This window comes from Polyodon spathula, chromosome 10 (assembly GCF_017654505.1).
Source record: "Polyodon spathula isolate WHYD16114869_AA chromosome 10, ASM1765450v1, whole genome shotgun sequence".
Lineage (NCBI taxonomy): Eukaryota > Metazoa > Chordata > Actinopteri > Acipenseriformes > Polyodontidae > Polyodon > Polyodon spathula.
The window spans coordinates 15,272,563-15,294,742 of record NC_054543.1 but is presented as its reverse complement, the minus strand read 5'-3'; the positions used below and the strand labels follow the sequence as shown (position 1 = coordinate 15,294,742).

Below are 22,180 nucleotides of genomic sequence, written 5' to 3'. Positions count from 1 at the left end.
AAGAGTTTCACAGATAATCTTATCTTCCATACTGTAGGTGTTTGCCTCATATAGAACTGCATGTACCTATTTCCACGCTCATACACTATTATTGTATTGGCTGATTTCACAGACCACATCAGTACACGTGTAATATATAAACATGAACACAGGCAACTTTGCTTTAAATTTGCTTAAAAATATCTGTCAAATAAAATTGTTTCCGGTATTCAAGTTCAGTTTACTTCAGTATTCAGAGCTGTTCAAAGATGCTGAAAACAATAAAAATCAACTCTAAAGATCGGGGCAAGGATGAATTTCACGTTGATGGTAATCTGCTGTTACAATAATAAAACAGTTTTGTTTTATTATTTAATGGTGCTGGTAAGCTTGTAACATGCTTAGAATTTGAAAGTGTAACCATTTTTGTTTTATTTGTTTAGCAGACGCATTTATCCAAAGCGACTTACATATGTTACACTGTAATATAAGGTTGCAGTTCAAGAATAGATATAAACTAAAATACAGCAGTCACAACAAGTGTAACAAGAACAACGATAAATACTTCCTGTGTTAAATGTTACCCAATAGTTCGGTTTGTGTGTCCTCTAATGTGGCAGGCAAAACCTAGCCCTTTTTATTTATTCGCGCAATAACGCTCATTTTTTAATTTTATTTATTTATTTTTATCGGAGAATTTCTTTTTTTTTTTGTTTTATTGCAGAAAAATCAGCATTGTTGCACGAATAAATAAAAGGGCTAGGTTTTTCCTGCCACATGCAATGGTATTCTGACAGTACTTGTCCATATTGTTGTCACGGTTTCTCTTGGCTCATACCCACTCATCATTATTCAGGGGTTTCTTATTCTTATTATTCTTAACTAGCCAGCACAAGAACTACTGTGGTTGCTGTTTGAGATTCTTGAAACCAACTCAAAAATTGGGCCAGTATAAAGAAGATGGTAACAGCTCTGCTAGAGTTATTCTTTGTTACATTCTCAAGCATTGTGATCAGCTGTAACAGGTCCATTCTGGCACCCACCATTTAGCTTGTTTCGTTCAGGTTCACTGCTTACATTGTAACATATCTGTAGTGTGCTAGTAGATCACTCTGTATCGTTGTACTTTTATTTGTTTTCCCTACCAAAACCAGATAGCCCTGGTAACTGTGATTTACCCTTTCTCTGCCTGAGTTATGCATATGAAATAGAGTGAGACTAAACCATGATTGGTTTTCTGAATTTTCATGCAGCACTTGAAACACCTGTTTTTTCTTCTCTTTAATCGTCTGACTTTAGATCTGTACCTTAAACTGGATGACGTGACCCGCAAGTTTAACAAGCCTTGTATAATGGATGTAAAAATAGGCCAGAAAAGTTACGATCCCTATGCCTTGAAGGAAAAGAAAGACCAGCAAATCAGGAAGTACCCTTTGATGGAAGAGATTGGCTTCCTAGTACTTGGCATGAGGGTAAGTGGGTTACATTTTATATTAAGGTTTCCCTGAGTGACAAAGGCACATCCACATGGTGTGCACGGTGAGTCATACAGTCAGGGGAGTGCAGGTTCGCATCCTGGCTGTGTGAAGTTGCATCGCTGAAGATTCCACAGGGAGCGTTGCATTGCTTCTGCCGCTCCACCAGGTTACAAAGACAAAATCATCAGACTGTTTCTCCTCACCATGCTACAACCCTACTCGGCTGAAGTGGACTCCTGTAGGGCTAGCTTTTGTCCTCCCAGAGGTAGTAGCTTTCTCCTTTGGTTGTAAAGAGGCTATTGGCTTGGTTGTGGCATCAGAGAATATTTCCTGACCTGCAGTTCTCTTGAGCAGTTGGGTCAGGAGAACTGAAGGGGAATTGCTGTGGTGAGTGAACATCATTGTGGTGTTAATGGTTGAAGCTTTTTGAACAGCCTGCTGTTTTTGTGGAGTTAATTTCCCTAGACATCTTAAATAAAGGCCTATAATTTTGAAAAATGATTATTTATAGAAGTGTATTAAGGTGAGTTTTTTTTAAGTACATGAATTTCTGTGGAATTTATAACTGGTTCAACTAGCCATTGATTGAAGGATTGCTATTCTAACAAGGACTTTCAATATAGTTTCCTTTATCCAATTAATGAACGCCTGTTTCTTTCTGCTTGACAACTTCTGCTGTGTGTGTGTGTGTGTGTGTGTGTGTGTGGGGGGGTATTAGGTGGCAGGGAGGGAATAAAAATCCTCCCTCAAAAACACTGGAGCTGGAGCTGTCAATTGATTAAATGTTTAAATGATTAATTAAGGCTGTGTAGATAAGGTGATCACCCCCCCATACACACACACACACACACACACACACACACACACCTGCACTGGCAGTGTTTCCATCCTGCCAGACCATGCCACTAGAAACACTTCCCTTTCACTTACTGACAAGGCAGCAGCTGTGAGGCAGAAAGAAACATGTTCATTAATTGGATAAGGGAGACTATAATGAAAGTCCTCAGTAGAATAGTAAAGATTGCACAACAAGAGAATAATGAAGAATAATAATAAAGTATAAAGTTAAGAAAGTTCAGGTTTGACTGTTGACTTTGCAATAGATTCTTCATTTTTGGAAAAATGCATTTCAAGCATTCCATCACCCAGTGGCTCATTGAACCATGTATAAATTCCATAGAATTTCATGTGCTCAAAAACCCACCTTAAAACATTTCTATAAATAATCAATTTTCAAAACTACAGACATTTTATTTAAAGAGGTCTAGGGAAAGTCCACTCAAAACTACAGGCTGCTATAAAAGCTTCAATAATTTTTATGACCAAAATGATGTTCGCTCTGCCACACTGCAACACATGGCAATAGTTTCTTCAAACCCTGCTGTGTTTTTTTTTTATTTTTTTTATTCTGATCCTCTGGTTAATGGCCAGTAATGCTTGTAACATGATGCCATCAGCACTTCTCCAGAGAAGTGGTTTTACACAAGTGATCATCAAAAGACTTCAGTTATTTATTATTTACTGTAAGATGATGCCTAACAATAATGAACAGGACTGTTTAACCTATTTGCAGCTAAGCTAAATAGACCCTTACCATCTGTGAGGTAAATGGCAATTTTACATTGCTAAATTAAAATCTTTACACATCATATTGAAATTCAGATGGGATATCAGAAACGGTAGCTACTGGGAGTTTGTCATAAGCTTTGTATGCATTGTTTCATCAATTTAAGAAAAAGCCAGACCCCAATCCAGAGATTGTACAATACCAAATAATACAGAAATATCTGATATTTCACAAGGAATTCTCTCAAAAATGATGGCCCATTTGTCGCTCTAGAGTGCAGAGTATGCTGCAGATTGCTGAACTTCCCTAAATAACCATGCTAAAGAACAGTCACAGATATCCCTCCAAAGCAATTAACAGCTTTTAAGGCTGTCCATTTTTGGGTGGTCATGATGACCCAGCTGTATATCATACTGACAGTGCTATTGCACATGCTTCGATTTTTTTTTAACTTGTGTATTATTATATACTTGTAGAAAGCTGATGTGAAATTGTCAGATCAAATAGTTGTAAGTTTAAATTACCTGGAAATTGACTAACGAATATTTCCCCATCAATGTTTGTATTATTAATACAACAACCTTATGGCATAACCATTTAGGTCTTTATCTTTAAGAAAAAAAAAAAGTGTTAATTATAATATTTCTAAAAATGAGATCTTATATTCATTAACTCCAGAAAGCAAACATAACCTTAAAATGATAACCTTGCATATTTAATCCATGGCGCAGATTATTGTTATTTTAAAATCTCGTTTCTGAATTCTTCTGCTAACTATTAATAACACCGTGTAACAATTTTTTATTTATTTTTTGTTCCTGGGTAGTAAGTGTTATTTCCTAATTGCTTATGCCTCAAAAGTATAGAAAATGGCTATTATTCCCCACAAACTTTGCTTTTGTGACCAGGACAGGTAAATTTCTAAATATCACTATTTCCAATGAGAAAATGGGCGAATTTGTGTCTTTTCGTTCACATAAAGTCAGAAAAAAACAACATATGAATCCAAATGAACATGTATTTATACTAAAGTAATACAAAAATGACTACAAAGGATTTAGAAGTGAGTAGTTTTTCGAGATTTACGATTATACTGTAAATTTAAAGCCAAATCTAATTGGGCAAGTAGTGTATAGTCAATATTTTTATAGTTATGGGGTTGTGGGGTAGGTAGTACCCTATCGGTTTCTTGAGTAGCAGTTTTATTTTTTACTTTTGTACCCCTAGACACACTAACAAGGTTTGTTAGTGCTTCCTAAGGAGTTGATGAAGTTCAGTGGCAAACCCCACTGACGGAATGACAAGTACCTCTGGTTGTTTTCAGTAGTGGCTCATTTACCTAGTCTTCCGCACAAGGTCATACAGCTCACAGTAAAATATTTTGGCCTCTTTATAAACATGACGCTATGATGTTGTAGCAAGTTGTAGTTCAAAAACTAGACACTTGTTTCTATTTCAGTTTACAGTGAAGACAATTATACAAGACATGTACTGTTCGTGACTGCAATGTATGTGTGCGTGTGTGTATATATATATATATATATATATATATATATATATATATATATATATATATATATATATATAAAGGATGAACAGACGTCCCTGTTTTCCATCAAAGGACCCGGTGTCCCGAAATTCCCGGTTTTCAGCCACTTCCTGTGCTGTGACACACTCTAAATACCTTTTGTCAAAATAAGTAAACAACCGTTTTTAGTTTATGGCACATGCTGTGAAAACAAAATTTCAAATTCCAACTCATTGTGTAACCCTGAGCAAGTCACTTAACCTCCTTGTGCTCTGTCTTTCAGGTGAGATGTTGTTTTAAGTGACTCACACTGTAGTCTCGTATCTTGTAAAGGGCTTGGTGATGGTGGTCCACTATGAAAGGCGTCATATAAAAAAAATAAAGAAAAAAGATTTATGTAAAGTGATTAATACAGCCAAAAAATTGTTCATATAACCTTTAAAAAATAAATAAAACCAAACATGTATTAACTAAAATAGAAAAAAAGCAATTTATAGATGTTGAATTGAACACTGCCATTGAAAGTGCAGTTTTTCTTGATCTGATTTGTTATACTACTTGTAGTTCTTGGTTTGTTCATTTACATTTGTAAAAATATCAGTAAAAAAACAAAACAAAGAGAAATGCCAAAACATAATGTATTTTTAATGATTTAATGTATTGTAGTGTGCACGGAGGAAGGTAGCAGCAAGGCTTATAGGTGATGTAATCAAACATGAAGACAAAAGCCAGATATAAGCTCCTTTCAAAGGAGACGGTTCTTCTGTGCAGCGGTATCGGCGCTATGCTTTAGTGTCTATTAAAAAACCAGAGAGAATAAAATGAACATGTTTTGATCAAAAAATGTCCGTCCTCAGCGTTTTGTGAAACGCAATGTATTGTATGAAGTTGTTGCTATTAAAAAATTATTTGATACTTTTAATACATTGCACACTATGACAGAGATTGAATGATTCTTGGTGTTAGATCTCCCTCCCGACTTGCAAGGGCGTTGTGTAAAAGGAACAGAGTACCCTGGACTAAATGGCACGACAGTTTATTCTCAGGGTTAAGTGGAAGTTGATCATCTAGAAAAGGAGCAGAGGTACGGTACATGAATTCTATGACCCGGACAGGAAACGGATTGGAGGAGCAGGTGTGCTCGTTGACCAAGGGGTCATGGGTGACGTTATAAAAAGGGGACATAGTGATATGATCTGTTCCTTTGGTTATATTAATTGACCAGAATGATACTTTTTGTTGTGAAAAGTGAGTGTTTTGTTTGTTTTTGTAATACTGTGATTATTTGGGTGGCTAACACGATCCGGAGCTGTCGCCAAAGGCCAGCACTAAATCCGGATCAACAACACTGCACTTTTGTTTGCACTAAAGAAATTCACTACGAGCACTAGAGCACGCATTGTGTGACAGAAATACAATGAACCTTGGCTGTAAATCTCCCTCCTGACCTGTAAGGGTACCAAGCGATGACAGAGTTTTTTTTGGATGAGCTGACTTGACAGTTCTTTCCCTGGGACTGGAAGTCAGTCAGCCTGGAAAAAGGCGAGACTCCGTTGCAAGAATGTATTGACCTGGAAGGGAAACAATGTAGCAGCCGCAGATTGTAAAGGGCCATTGTTTTCCGTGAATCCAGCTTTGACATGACATGGCATAGACAACACAAGGTACTGGAAGCTGCTTTTGAAGCATGTTGTTAATCCAATTAATCATTAGTTTTTCAGACTACTGGTCTATCTGTCTTTTCCCTCTGTTTGTCACTAACTTTGCTGCTGCCACAAAAGTCTCTTAGTGACCACTTCCTTTTTGTTTTGCCATTGCATCTCGGATTTAGATGAAAACCAAATCTAATTGGGCAAGTAGTGTATAGTCAATATTTTTATAGTTATGGGGTAGGTAGTGCTGTAGTAATGTACCCTATCGGTTTCTTGAGCAGCAGTTTTATTTTTCACTTTTGTACCCCTAGGCATCTCCCATTAAGGTTTGTTAGTGCTTCTTAAGGAGTGATGAAGTTCAAACTTGTCTATAAACACTTAATATTTCATTATATGATACGTATACTTATATAAGCTGATAATCATAAGTGAACTGCATTCAAAAAATTAATTTTTAAATGAAAATGTAAAGCTTGTCAATTTCATTGAAATTGTCACCCAAAGCAGGGATTTCAGTCTGAAGCCCAAGTCAGTTAAAAGTCTGAAATGTTTATAACATGGTGTAAGAACACTGGCCTAAGTATGTGTCTTTGTTAGATGTTCTCTGAGTTAACTAGCATGTTACCTAATTAACCTTTTGTCACCAATTATTGTTAACAGGTGAGGGTCCATGATTACTATAAATATAGGTAGCATAGGCACAAGTTTGTCATTCCTGAATGTAAGGGAGCAGAAAATGGCAAAATATGCTCAGTTAAGCAAAGAAAAAAGAAATGAAGGTCAATCTTTAAGACAAATTGCAAGAACTTTGCAAATGTCTGTAACTGCTGTGGCCAAGACCATCAAATGATTTGAAGAAACTGGCACTCATGAGGACTGAACAAGGTCAGGCAGGCCAAGGGTGACCTCAGAATCAAAGAACAAGTTCATTAGAGTCACAAGTCTGCAAAACCGGCGATTAACTGCCCCTGAAATACAAGCTCAGCTAAATGCTACTAGAAGAACAGATGTTTCAACATCAACTGTTGAGAGGAGAGTGCGTGAAGCTGGCCTAAGTGGAAGAGTTGCTGCAAAGAAACCATTGTTAAGAGTGCAGAATAAGAGGAACAGACTTGCCTGGGCCAAAAAACACAGAAACTGGACGTTTGAGGAGTGGAAGTCAGTCTTATGGACTGATGAGTCAAAATTTGAAATATTTGGGTCCAACCGCCGAGTATTTGTAAGGCGCACAGAGGATGAGGGCATGAGTTCAGCATGTGTGGTTCCCACTGTCAAGCATGGAGGAGGCAGTGTCATGGTCTGGGGTTGGTTTGCTGGTGACAGAGTTGGTGATCTTTACCAAGTCCATGGCAAGCTCAACCAGCATGGCTATCATAGCATACTTCAAAGGCATGCCATTCCATCAGGATTGTGGCTAGTTGGGCAGTCCTTCATTCTTCAGCAAGATAAATACCCGAAACACACCTCAAAGTTGTGCAAGAACTATCTGGCGAAGAAGGAAAGTGAAGGACAACTCAATCTAATGACCTGGCCTGCCCAGTCTCCTGACCTCATTCCCATAGAACTTGTATGGGACGAACTGGACAGAAGAGTCAAAGCAAAGCAACCCACAAGTGCCCTACATCTCTGGGAATTGCTGCAGAAGAGCTGGGAAGACATGTCGGGTGTTTACCTGCTGAAACTTGTTAACCGAATGCCTTGTGTTTGTGAGGTTGTTATTAAGGCAAAGGGTGGCTATTTTGAGGAATCCAAGATTTAGAGACAATTTTCAATTTTCTTGAACATTGTTTTGATACTCTATGTTTTGTTTTGAATATATTGTAACGTGTGTTTTCATTTTCAAGTATTTACAGAAACGAATATGATGTAAAACATTGTCAATTATGAAAAAAACTTAGTTTCCAGCAAGTGTACTCAAACTTTTGACTAGTACTGTATATATTGTTGCATAGTTGTAGCTGCCCCACTAGCAACAATTGAAATTCACCTTTACCTAGTTTAACCTTTTCCAATCATACATTTATTATTTAAAATACAGATCATTAGTGTGTAGCCTACAATATTATGTTTCTGAAATCACATTTATTACAATGGAATTTGTTTTACGTGTTTGTGGGGGATTGGAATGTGACAATGCCATTTTGCCACCTGCAATACAGGGGTGGCAAACGCGCCTTCTACTGCACCTTTCCATCAGTTGTACAGAGTAATCATTAACTTACTGCCTTGAACAATGAATTAATTGTTAAGGAAAACAAGGTTAATCACATTTATTACTTGAATAGGGTAATTTCCAAGCTGTAACGGGGAAGTGTTACGTGTGTGGGTCATCACCGAATTATAAACAGAGCAGATTTAATTCAACACAAATGACACAACCAGCAAGGGTAGCCCTAGTGTCAGATTTAATAAGGAAAACAAAACAAAGCTAAAAATAAAAGTTTGCCACACTAGGCAGGTGCTTGTCTCGCTAAAAGACATCCTGCTCCAGGAACCTACTATGTTACGAAAATCCTCTCCGCCTTCCCGGGCACAACCCCCAGCGAATCCGGACCTCCCAATCAGCTCAGCACCGGGCGAGACTACTTGCTCATTTTGTTGCCTAGAACGCATCTCCTGTTATGCATCCCAGCTGCACAAGAACCAGCTACAGGGTCTTCCTTGTCACACAAGCATATTGCTCCATCTGACTTTTTTTCCCCCCTGAAATCAGTTCAAATGAATAGTGTGGTTTGTGAAAGGTTTTACTTCACTTTAGGCAGTTGCTTCTACAGTATGTTGGTAAAGTACAGGAGGGTCAAAGGTAGGCAGAATGTGTGGAACTTACAGAACAATGAAACTCTGCAGTAGCAGCAGAGGACCATGGATACAATTGGATAGTTTAGCCTTAATGAACTTGCAAGTCATGGAGCCATTCGCTATGTTTGCAGTTCCTGTAGTTGTGCTGCTTTCTTACAAAGCACTTGAATGGTGATCACAATGAGTGCCTGTGACAGTGCAGTGCCTACGGTATTACATGTCAGCCGTACCATCCTCTTTCTCATTGTATGCCATCACTACCTGCACTTACACATACTTCCCCCTGGCATACCCATTTACTCAAGTAACGTTTGAACCACCTTATATCCACACTTTGCCTTGAAAAGATATTCCAGATATTTCCAATTAACTGGTAGTTTGGTAATGTAGACTTTATTACTAAGTGCAATTTCTGAGACGGCAACTCAATTCATAAAAGCTCCAATAAATGCAGAAACTGCATTTGAGTCTTTACTGTATTAAATCACTCACATAAAAGGCAGTAATCTGTTGATCACTCGCTGGCCTGGAAAAAAAGGGGTCTGTTAATGATATTTTGTGGAGTACAGTTATCAGTACCACTGTAGAATTATTTATTTTTTTAAATCTATTTTTCTTTTCCAAGATCGGTTCATGTTTTTTTATTTGCTTCTGGTTTCTGCCTCACAGAATGGGTTAATAGAAACCACAAAACATTTCTAGTCGGGGGTTGTTTGAAGAGGAACATCTTTGTGTGATTAAATTACTATGGTTAAATACAGGGGCCAGAGTGACCTTTTTGTTTGTTGTTGATTGGCAAGCATGAAATCTTCTGGAATGATGCAGTAAAGGGTAATCGTTGATGAAGCAATGACGTTGTAATCTAATTTAATGGTACTTTCCCTCTATAAGTCAAATTTCCAGTGATAGAGTATTGACCCAAAATAAATTTATACTTCTTTTATTGCAATACTATCGCATCAGTCCTTGTTATTTCCCTCCTCCCCAATGGATGTCTGTAGGGGAAGTTGATCAGATCAGATCTGGTTAATAATGATGGAAATCTGGGGGTAAACTCAGAATTATTTATCAGACATTCCTTAATGATTCATGTATTTTTTCAGTGTGAATGCTCTAGGTTAAAGTGGCACTGAACAGGCTTGTAGGGCTTTAAACACAGTGCATTACTTTTTCTAGCGTTTTGCTGTACATACACCTGCAATATCTTTTTCAACATAATTGTGATTGTTTTTGTATTTTTTTTTATTAATCTCTGGTCATAAATTAGTTTTGATCACTTATTTTCTGATCACTTACGCATCAGGTCAGCTGGCGACAGGAAGGTCGATGCATCACCAATGTAAAACGAAAATAAGTAGTCAAAACTAATTTGACCAGAGAGTCCTAAAAATATCAAAACAAAGATATTGCAGGAGTAAGTACAACAAAGCAGAAAGCTATAGAGTGTAATGTGTTGTATTTTAAACCCTACAGCCTGTTTAGTAACACTTCATACATGTTCTGTATTGCTCTGTAATGATCTTCAGAGTTACCTTAACAAGCATGTATGTAAGCATGTATTTAAATGAAATGTGTCCCTTTTGGCAATAATACGTTATTCTCTATAAATCATTATTGTGGTGGAAATAATCAATGAATAATTGTTTCTTAAACCAGGAGTGACCCATTTTAATTGATAACTAATTGATGCATCGCTATTAATCACAAACAAAATTGTAAAACATGGTAACTGTTCCTGTTAGCACAGCCAATTAATGTCTATGTTTAAACAGTAACTAACATTACCTGGTACTTGCCAGAAATATGTAAATAACCGTTTGCTCGGTAAATAAACTGGAGACCTGACCTCAGATTCGTTATTGACGTGTTGAAATGGTTTCGTGCTGTATCTGCACTGGTTTCATGGAAATTTCAAAGCAGCAGCAGAAAATGCTTGCAAAAACACTCCTAATCTTGCATGTGATTTAAAAAAATCAATTTTCATTATTATTTTTATGAGACCTAGGGCCGGACCAAATCAAAGTTTAGCACCTAGCGAACGAGGACGCGAAAGCATTCGTGGCAATAAAACACAAGAAATTCCAAGCGAAATCTCACGGAACCAAAACAAGCCCTTTTCGGCCTTCAAAAAGCAGCTATCGCTTGTTGACTACAAGTGGCTTGAGAAGGGGGAGTGGTTTGCTATGTCCCGACCAAATCTAGTCAATTCCAGCTATAAATCACATCATAAGACTTTCACAGGACCGGATTTTATAGTCAACTTTGAAGTTATCGAAAGCTATTGCGTATTCAGCAAATAGTTTAAAAAAATTTAATAAATAAATAACACTAAACATCCTGATATTTGCAAAAGAAAAAAAAACAAAAAACAGTACATGCCTGTGGCAGAGTGGCTAGTGATTGTGAACAGTGTAGAAATGATGCAGTGGAGGAGTAACTGCAGACAATTGTAATCCAGTTTGGAAAGTGGTTTTAATTATATTGAGGGTCTGGTGACCAAATAATCAATCCTGGCAGTACACAACGATGTGTATTGCACGGAGATGAAAACAGGGTTACAGTCCCAAACAATAATCACAGACGTATCTGCCCCACAATAATACGGCACGCGGTCACCAGTCCTGGGTGAGTGCGGTCGTGCTCGTGGTGGGTGATAAACAATGTTATTTCGTGACCAGAGATTAATAAAAAAATACGAAAACAATCACAATTATGTTGCAAAAGATATTGCAGGTGTATGTACACAAAAAGCTAGAGAAAAGTAATGCATCTTGTCTATTAGTAACTGTAAAGACACTTCTGTGTTTTGGATTAATTTAGGGAGATGATTTTGATGGATACAATCTAGTGAATTCTCAACAAGACAGGCAGTGCTGTTCTCAACCCTGCCCTGGAGGCAACACTCTCTTGGCTTGGAAACGTGGCACTCCAGTGCTTTGACCTCTGTGTGGTTGCTGACTAAAGTGATCCATTATTGCAAATTGCTGGTATGCTGCAGATTTTGTGATATGGACACTTGCCCAATAGGAAATGATCTGAGACCACCAGACACGGGTAGCTAATTTTTAAAATGACCCCACGATTAAAATATTGAGATCTAGCCCATCTGCTGTAAGCCAGCATCTGTTTAAAATGTTTTTGAAATACATATATTTACCAGTACAGCTGAATGGAGGGCTAACATTTGAGCATGTGATCAGTCACGATTGACTTGATGGATTGTAACACCCATTTGCATGCGAGTTAATGGTTTGGTGTTCTAGATATTTGCATTATTTTTTTTTTTTTTTGCGAGAGTGACAAGCAAGAGGGTTATCACACTAAATGTTGTACCAGTCTTGGGATAGAAAAATTCCATTTTTTATCTTTTGGGGTAGGTAAAACATTTGGTATACCACTAAATTCTGTTGAGGGATACCAAGGTAATTGGTAAATAAGAAGTGGGGATAATGGGCAATAAACTCCCCACCCCCAGCATTCGTCATCACTAAAAAAAATGAATAACATTTTGGGGTAGCACTGTTCTTGTGAGATGGCTTTCTCTGTTAAATCATTTGCACTTACTTGAAAAGGGAACAATATCCAGACACAGTGTAGTAAGGAACACATTTCTCATGTGCATCACAGCAGGCGTGGCTGAACACATGTTTGAGTTCCAGTACACTCACTGTACTTACACTTATTGTGTAATTGTTGCTTAAGTATGAAGAGCTCAGCTTTTTTGAATCCCAACTGCATATTGGCAGTAAACCCACTGGAATCTGTGTCTTGAATCCAGCTCTTTGTAGATCAATTAAATGCTTCCCAGGTCTGGAGTGCAATACTGAGTATGGCAGCAGAGGGCCCTGTTTGAACACTCTGAGTGGTTCTGTTTTTCTGCCTGAAAATAATACAGCCAGCCAGTATGTTAAAACATGTAGCTAGTGCATTTCTTTGTTGTTGTGTCAAACACGTGTTTAATACTGTTTAAGAAAATGCCTTTCCTGGCCATGTGTAACTTCTGCTATTACAGGTGCCCAGATAACATTTTACGTGGATGGCTTCATTTCTGATCATTAAACCATTTAGAAAGAATCAAGTGAAACAACTCCTATCCATGTTTATTGTTTTGCAGATATATCAAGTGACCACTGACAGCTATGAGACCCATGACCAGCATTACGGAAGAGGCTTAGTAAAAGAAACGATAAAGGATGGTAAGTAGTGTGATACACAGACTAAATTATTACTACAGAAGAGCTCCGAGCTGAATTTTCACTTTTGTGTTTAATAGCATTCAAAGTTGTTATTGTGTCCTTGAACTTCCTTTCTTAATTATTCGCCATTTGGGCATGTGGTTTATATATTTTACTTGAGAACATGTCCTGGGCAATTCATGTCTTTGGGTTATTTAAGCAGCTTCCTCTTCCTGCTGTTCAGTTAAGCAGAGACCAGTTGTGTCAAATTATGGGGTGTTTTTTTTTTTATACAGACTGATGTCCATCGGGAGGTAAGGTGAGACCATCAAAACTTATTTTGACATAAGCAGGATTCAAACCTATACCGGTGAAGTTCAAAGACATTATACTGTAATAGCTTCCCTTATGAAAAAAAAAAGTCTTCTAATCTCTTTTTCCTCTGTAGGTTTAACCAGATTCTTCTTTAATGGAAACAGTGTCCGAAAAGATGCCATTGCAGCCAGCATTCAGAAGGTCCAGAACATCCTGCAGTGGTTTGAGAGCCAGAGCCAGTTACATTTTTATGCAAGTTCCCTTCTGTTTGTGTACGAGGGCTCATCTCCGCAAACAGCTCAGATGAAACGGAAGGCCGGCAGTCTGGCAGACGTGAGCACCACTCCCAAAGGCTGTCCCACAGACGGAGAGGTGCTGGAGTACAACAATAATGTCTGTGTGATCAGCTCCATGGAGAATGGGAGGACGATGGCTTCGCTTGGCCAGAGCCTCTCCAACATATATGCGCTCCACAAGAAAGGCTGTTCCAAGGGACATCACAATGACATCTCCCTGGAAATCGAAACCAGCGAGCAGGATAACAGCTTATGGAAATGCACTACTCCACCAAACGGTAATGAAAACAAACCTCAACTGGAAAAGGAAAGCCACCATATGCCAGCTGTGATGCAGAGACCAAACGAGGTAGAAGTTAGAATGATTGACTTTGCTCACGTTTTTCCCAGTAATACCAAGGACGAAGGGTATGTCTATGGGCTAAAACAATTGCTGACTGTGCTGCAACAAATCCTAAATAATTAAACCTCTCCCCATGTTGATGTTGCGGCTGATGTTGCACTTCTTATTAATATTGGGGCCAATATCAAAGAAAAGAGTAACAGACATCATGGAAGTAATTCTGCACTAGCAGTGATGCATACTGGTGTTTGTAATTCTTTGTGTATTACATGTGCTTGTTTTGTACTACTGGTAACTATAGTTTAATTTTATAATTATCTTACTCAGGAAAACTAACGCATAAAACCATTCATTAAAATTCGACTATTGAGAGGATTACGACAGTTGGAAATATAAGTAGGCGATAGCTTATGGCTACAAAATATATCCTCTGTTTTAGAAATAGCCCCAGAAAAAAAAAAAAAATTAAACAGAAGAAACTACTACTGATTTTGTTTTTTTAAACATTTACTATAACTATTTCTATTTCTATTATGTTAGCTACAAATTAACTTTGGAAAATGTTTTTATGATAAACGGCTTATATAACTTAATTTTTATAATCCGAAATCTGGAAAGAAGGTTATGCAAGGTATATATTAAAGATTGGAATGGGTTGACTTGATTGAAATAGTGCTTTTGTGTATTTAGTAGCAAATTATTTTAGTGTAAATATATGAATTGTGCTGCTGTGTTATAAGGAATATACTGTGGAATGGAACTACAATGCTTAATGATATGAATGACCTATGTACTGGTTAGAGTGCAATATGAAGTCAAATTATTTAAGAAAACTGGCAAAAAAAAAAAAAGTAAAAACATCTCTCATTGTTGTATATCTCATACCCAGAGAGAGACGGACACATTTATTTTGCACTCCCAGAGCCAACACTCCAGAAATAGGTGGTCAATATGTAAATTATAACGATTCTAACCCTATGTAATGGTATGTAAGGCAAATTGGGCTCTTACAACTTGGCAAAAGCAGCTAATATATTAACATTTCTTATTACTTCAAATGTTTAGCTTTAGTCTGATGATGATATTTCTCCAGAAAGTGGTATTAATCAAGGCTTTTAACCTGCCATAGCATCATTAGGGTTTCATCTGTTTTAGTTTTCTGGACTCTTTCACTTTGATTCAGGGCTGGCCAGTTTGTCATGTCGGTACGCTGGTGAGTTCACGTCCTGTTACAGGTACAGTAATATGATCCCCGTCTGCTTCACATAGCACACTGTATGGTCTCATTATCTATAACAAGTAAGCAAAAACTCTGTGCTTATAAAATTGCCCATTGTTGCTTTAAAATGAAAAGTGCTTTTGTTTTTACATTGTGTGACGAGGCTTTGTTCCAAACCATGCAGTTGTAGATAATTACATATTTATATGGTTTGGAATCCTCTTCAGTCCATTCAGAGCACTTTCTTCCCCTGTGCTATAAAGGAAATCGGCTTCCTAGCACTATGGCAGGAAAATTGGGCTTCAGAGGAGCCATAGTGAAAATAAAGTTCAACAGAATTTCAGAAGAATAGGCAGAATGGGGGCAAATCAGAGGGGAATATAGGGTGCACTTTAAGGGCATCCATAACAATTTAGTAGCATTGTAATAACTAGCACTTCCTGCTCTTGCACTTATTCCACCAGTAGTTAACATGTATTACATGGAAATGGCCAGTTCCATGGTGTTACAATGTAATTAAAAAAAAGTTGTTCACAAATTAACTAAGGATACAGTTGTTGCCATGTAATAGCTGGAAGCATTGGTAATTACTTGGTTATTACAGTGTGTTTACAGTCATAGTACAACTTTGAGCTACTGCCATTGTTTTTGTAGAAACTCTTTGGTCAGTTAAATCACTAGAACAATTACTAACACAACTGTACCTTGAACATGAGAATATGAACAAAGTGTATTACTGCTTTTCTATTTTAATCCACATCTGTGTCAGCAGTCAAAAAACATCAAAAGGGTTAATGACAAATTGGTTTAACAAATAGATGCACCAAGAAGGGCATTTTAGTTTCACAGTGAAGCTGTTTGGAAAACGTGCATCTCCTTAGGAGTGTTGCATTCCAGTATCATATGGATTTATATAATAATGGTAATGTGAGTATTTATTGTTAATTGTTTTTCATGATGGAATTGGACTCTACAGCAAGCAAGCTGAACTAATGAAAGACAAAAAAGGTCAACTATATTATATCAACTGTATATAGTATAAATAGTTCCTTTATTGGTAAAGAATGGCAATAAAAGTGAACAAATAGATAGTAACCTTTTGTAAAGGAACAAAGTACAAATTAGTTAAATAGTATTGACAGAGAGCAAGACATCGGTAATACTCTTTTGACCAGTTTCTTCATAGGATCAACATGTTACCTTGACATACTTAATTAGGGGTTTCTGTCAACTCACATATTACATACATTACTAATGATTAGAACTATAACCAGTTAATTACATCAGTCTACTAAACGCAACTTGAACCAAGAAATGTACAGCTCCACTTACTGTGACTTACTGTGCCCCTTCACCGGTGGGCCAAACTGTATCTAACAACCTATACCGGTAGCTATTTGAATCTTTTGGATAATGCAAGCATGACTCTTCGAATTAACCAAATTTTGACTTTAACTGACTTAATCAATTGCCGAACATATTAATCTAGTGCTGTAGTATATTGATTTATACTATAAAGCTCTATTACATGTAGTGTTTAAATAGGCATAACAATCCTGCTGGATATCCTGGGAAGATGTGGTTTTAACCCTGCCAGCCAGAGAAATCCACCTTACAGTATCTATCATGCTCTTCTGTGATGCAAATGATTCAGAACTAGTGGGGGATTAAATAGGAGCATTGCAAATCCTTCTAAATAGGTCAAGTAAAGACAGCAGGCTTTTATACACACCTTTTACGAGACTACAGGCTCCTTTTAAAATGCTTTTTGCATCAAGTGGCAACCCTTATTAAAGGCTCTTGAAGGGCAATGGATCTGTACTAAGCGGCAATGATAACACAATAGCAGTGTTTGGTAGAATAGCATCATAATGGTATAAATGTAATATTGGATGAACTAGCATTAGTCAGTTAGAATAAGTTACTGACCTGTAGACAGTTGTGCTGTGATGAGATACTTGAGTTAATTGCTGCTCTTAATGATTGAATGTTGAGATAAATAAAAATTAGGGCAAAAAATAAATGACATCAATGTATTGTATATAAGGTACTGAATCTTAAAAAAAAAAAAAAAATCACAACACCATGCTCTTAATAGCAGCAATTGATTCAAACAGCACGTCAAAATGCAGTTGTCAGCAGGGAAGCTGTTGAAGGTGGGACTATGCAAAAAACACTGAACTAAGGCTTGAAGATAGAAACATTGCTGAGCTTAAACATTTTAAAATAAGTTTCAATGATCTGATGGAGAAACAGAAACCAAAAAAATAAATAAAAGAATTGAAAACCAAACAACACGAATGATTAGTGGGTAAGATTTTTTTTTTTTTTTTACTTTTTAAAAACAACATTTTACCTTTTTAATCACAATATTGACAAAAAGTTGAAGACAAGTGTTCAACATGCACATGTGATTTCACTTGATTTTCGGAAAATATATTTTATGAAGGCTGCACATTTCACCCCTCAGGCCTGGGGACCATTGCTCTCTCTTGTCTGTATACTTTAAATAACCTAGATTGTGGGGTAATTAGCAAGGTTTTAAAATTTGCAGATGACACAAAGCTGAAGGGGGAGTAGGTAACACCTATTGTTTTAAATGATCAGTCATTGTGAAATGGAGTATGTAAGTGTGTTCATTAACACACACTGAAACTGGTTTTAGATACACTGATGCAGTGGCATCCATGTTTAAAGGGAGTGGGGGAGGTACAGTACTTTCGCTTTTCATCCCAACAGTTGCAACTGCCATTTGGTAATGTATATAACATGCATGGTCAGCAAAATGAAGTCTGTTGGGAATTGGACTGCACTGAAGGCTAAACTATGAAAGAATGTAGTTAATGGGTAACAACAATCTTTTTTAGTTTAAAAATGAACATAATTGTGAGACACTGCCTCTTTAAATTAGTGAAATAAATTCTAAATCTAAGCAAAGTGCATGTAGAAGGGCTAGTATGTTTTGTTTAGGTATATATTGTTAATTCAGGATTTACCTGTATTCTATACATATCCAGGATATGGTTGGAATGAAAACCTGGGGTGTCACGGCCCCCAAAGACCATATTTGAGTTTCACTCATATTCTACATTGGTTGCAAGTGATTCTGTTCCATAAAAATTACAAAACTGGATTTTGATTAAGTGTTGTGATGGATCAGGAATTTCATCTTTTTTCCCTAAGCTGTTTAAAAGAGTGATAATGAAGGTAATCGCTGGTCCACATTCTTTTCATTGGTGGTTTATTTTGGCAAAAAAATATCTTCAGCACGACAAGCAGATCAGTGGCAATGTTGCCAAAGCTAGTTAGATTGATTTTAAATACTGAATACTTCATATTGAAATTAGTGACCTTTTGCATTTGCCAATTTTTGGTACATCTCTGGGCAAGTTCAGAGCTCAAGCTAACATGCAAAGGGCTGAGATCTGAGTTTTAAATCTTCTATTGCAGCTAATCTGTACACCAGTGCAAAGGGGGATCGGAGCATTACAGTATATGTAAACAGGTCATTGGTCGTTGCAGCTTATTTCAGAGGCTATGTACTTGTAATCTTTTTATTGTATGGTTTTATATCATCTTTTCCTTTTGTTTACAGTCAATTTTACTGGTTTACTGTTTTCATACACCTAGAGAATGTAACTTCATACTGTATACTAGTGTAAGTGATATTTGGCTAAAATATTCTCCCTCCCTGAAATGTTAGTACATGTTTTGCCTCCAGAGCCAGACACGTTATCTACAGCGTATAGTCACGAGAATAGGTTTATGCTTTTGTTAATTGTTTTTGCTGTGAATGATACGATGACTTTCCCTGTGTATTTTGGTGTTAGCGTAACTGCCATGTGGGCAGTTTAACATGCGTCTGGTTTTAAATTTCTAAAATAAGCAGGTAGTGCATCGAAGCACTTTAGTAATATTGGGACTATACTGGATCGGTTAATAAAGCATCACAGAGATCAGGGCTTGAATTTAACTTTGCCATAAAACATTGTAGACTGGTGGCGCAGACCCTGATTAGCACTGATACGAATCTACAGAAACATTCATACTGACCTGGGCTCTGTGAGTCATTAAGCTTCATTGGTTCAAAAGTTGTAGTTTTGTCAAATTATGAACAATATTGGTAATATGAATACCAAAATGAAATCTGTTTAAACTGTGTTAAATCTGAGCCCTGGTATTCTTGCTTAATGTGGTTTCTGGAAGAAATGGTGTCTTGCATCACCTTTACTTTAGCCTGAATGTGTTCTATTTTGATCTCATAGTCTTTGTCCCAGTTATGTTCTTTCTTATTTTGTTTTTGGATTGTATCTGATTTTGTCTTTTCATTTTTATCATGTAATCACAGGGGAAAGTGTTTGTGTGTAATTGCTTTTTCTTGTAATACAATGGAATCAACTGCATTTAACTAATGTTATTGCATACTTTTGTAAATGAAATAAATATGAAAAATGATATTTAGATAAAAACAATGCCTGTATATTCAGCTAATTTTAAATTACTAATAAAAAATTACTCCACAAAAAACGCAAACAGTTTGTCTATTCTTGGATACCTTTTTAAGTAGTAAGGTTAGAAAATGCATCTGAGAGCAATGCCAGGTAAACCACAGCCTAGAGAACTTTAAGGAGTAAGTAGCTTTGCATTTTATTTATTTATTTATTTATTTTTACTGTTCCCTTAATTTTTTATTCTTGGAAGAAGGTGATTTGATGGAGTTGAGAAAATGCTCTTCAGTTCTTGTTGCCTGACAAAGACATATGCAACGTAGATTAGATGAACCAAAGTGACTTTATATTAGCAAGCACCAGGGCCATCTGGTGCTCAGCAAAAACTAAAGGAAACAGGTTTCCAAAGTGGCTGATCACTATGATGTTGGGTCTTACTTACAAAGAGACTTTGGCAGATCTAGGTTAAATGCAGCTATGGCAGGCAACTCAAACTAATGAGCTGCTCCTGAATCCAGATGAAAGCATCTTAACATGGGCAATAACATGGAGTGAGCTTGGACTACAATACATGAAAAGTGCTTGCTGTCTTTATACAGTATCTCCCAGTATGAAAAAAGAAGAATCTGCGATAATATCGGTAGTGCTAAGAGGGAAGAAAACGCTTATTAGCACTTAGAACCATTAACGTGATCTGTTGTTAAAGTCAATTTTGCCTCAGCCTGCAGCTGTTGTGAACAGTATTACAAATCTAGGTGGAACTGGATTCGATGTTTATGCTCAGGAATAAGTGACCAAAAAAAAAACAGGGAAGCACTATCCATTCCTTCTGTGCCAACTGCATGACTGGCTTCACCTCCAGAGCAGACAGGTGAAGAGGACTGCCCTGCTCTCACACTGATCCCGATGGGAAGACGTTAATCTGTTTTAGAAATGAAACTGCTTACTCCCTACTAACTGACAGACTTCAGACTCAGCATGCAGAAGTAATGATTGGCCTTCATAAACTATTTGCACCAGCTGAATACCTTGACTTATTATTATTATTATAATTATATACTTCTGTAAACGTACATTACGTATATATCATATATATATATATATATATATATTATATATATCTATATATAATATATATAACATATATACGTTTTCAGACCCTGAAATTTGGTTTGGTTTGTAATTTGTCTTATCATTTATGAATTACACATACTGAATTACAAATGGTACATTGAAATTTTGTTCTGTTCGATATTTTATTTTAAAACACTTCAACTCAAAATCAATTATTGTAAGGTGACGTTGGTTTTATGTTGGGAAATATTGTTAAGAAAAATAAAAAAACTGAAATATCTTGCTTGCATAAGTATTTAACCCCCTCACATTAATATTTGGTAGAGACACATTTTGCTTTAAGTCTTCTAGGGTAAGCTTGTACCATCTTTGTACACAGTGTCAGAGTGATTTGCTCCAGGTTGTTCAGGTTGGTTGTTCGACGCTTGTGGACCGCAATTTTCAAATAGTGCCACAGATTCTCAATGGGATTGAGATCAGGACTTTGACTGGGCCACTGTAGGACGTCCACCTTTTTGTTCTTGAGCCACTCCAATGTTGCTTTGGCCTTGTGCTTGGGATCATTGTCCTGCTGAAAGGTGAATTTCCTTCCAAGCTTCAGTTTTTTAGTGAACTGAAACAGATTCTGTTGCAGTATTTTCCTTTATTTTGCTCCATCCATTCTTCCTTCAATTGTAACAAGATGCCCAGTTCCTGCTGATGAGAAGCATCCCCACAGCATGGTGCTGCCACCACCATACTTCACTGTAGAGATGGTGTGTCTTGAGGCATGGGCAGTGTTAGGTTTGTGCCACACATAGCGCTTTGAGTTTTGGCCAAAAAGCTTTATCTTGGTCACATCTGACCACAAAACCTTTTCCCACATCGCAACTGGGTCACTCCAATGCTTTCTGGCAAACTCCAGACATGCTTTCAGATGGTACTTTTTGAATAACGGCTTCTTTCTTGCCACCCTCCCATACAGGCCAGTGTTATGCAGAGCTCTTGATATGGTTGACTGGTGCACCATTACTCCACTCCCAGCCACTGAACTCTGTAGCTCCTTCAAAGTGATTGTTGGCCTCTCTGTGGCTTCTCTCTCAAGTCTCCTTCTTGCTTGAGCGCTGAGTTTTGAGGGACGGCCTTTTCTTGGCAGTGCCTGGGTGGTGTGATGCAGATTCCACTTCCTGATTATTGATCCAACTGTGCTCACTGGGATATCCAAAAACTTGGATATCATTTTGTACCCTTTCCCTCATCTATGCATTTGTATTACTTTATCTCTAACTTCTGTAGAATGGTCTTTGGTCTTCATTTTCTTCAGTTTT

General features: G+C 37.2%; 1 protein-coding gene across 1 annotated transcript in view; it reads left to right on the top strand.

Annotated features, from left to right (window-relative positions):
- The window catches only part of LOC121321864 (inositol polyphosphate multikinase-like), a 35,486-nt gene extending 15,618 nt beyond the window's left edge, over window positions 1-19,868 (top strand). The window contains exons 4-6 of the mRNA XM_041261162.1: window positions 1,279-1,451; window positions 13,118-13,199; window positions 13,627-19,868. Of these exons, the coding sequence (XP_041117096.1) occupies window positions 1,279-1,451; window positions 13,118-13,199; window positions 13,627-14,255 (884 nt within the window). The 3' untranslated portion in view covers window positions 14,256-19,868. The remainder of the gene's footprint in view (window positions 1-1,278; window positions 1,452-13,117; window positions 13,200-13,626) is intronic.
- The last annotated feature ends 2,312 nt before the right edge of the window (window positions 19,869-22,180 follow it).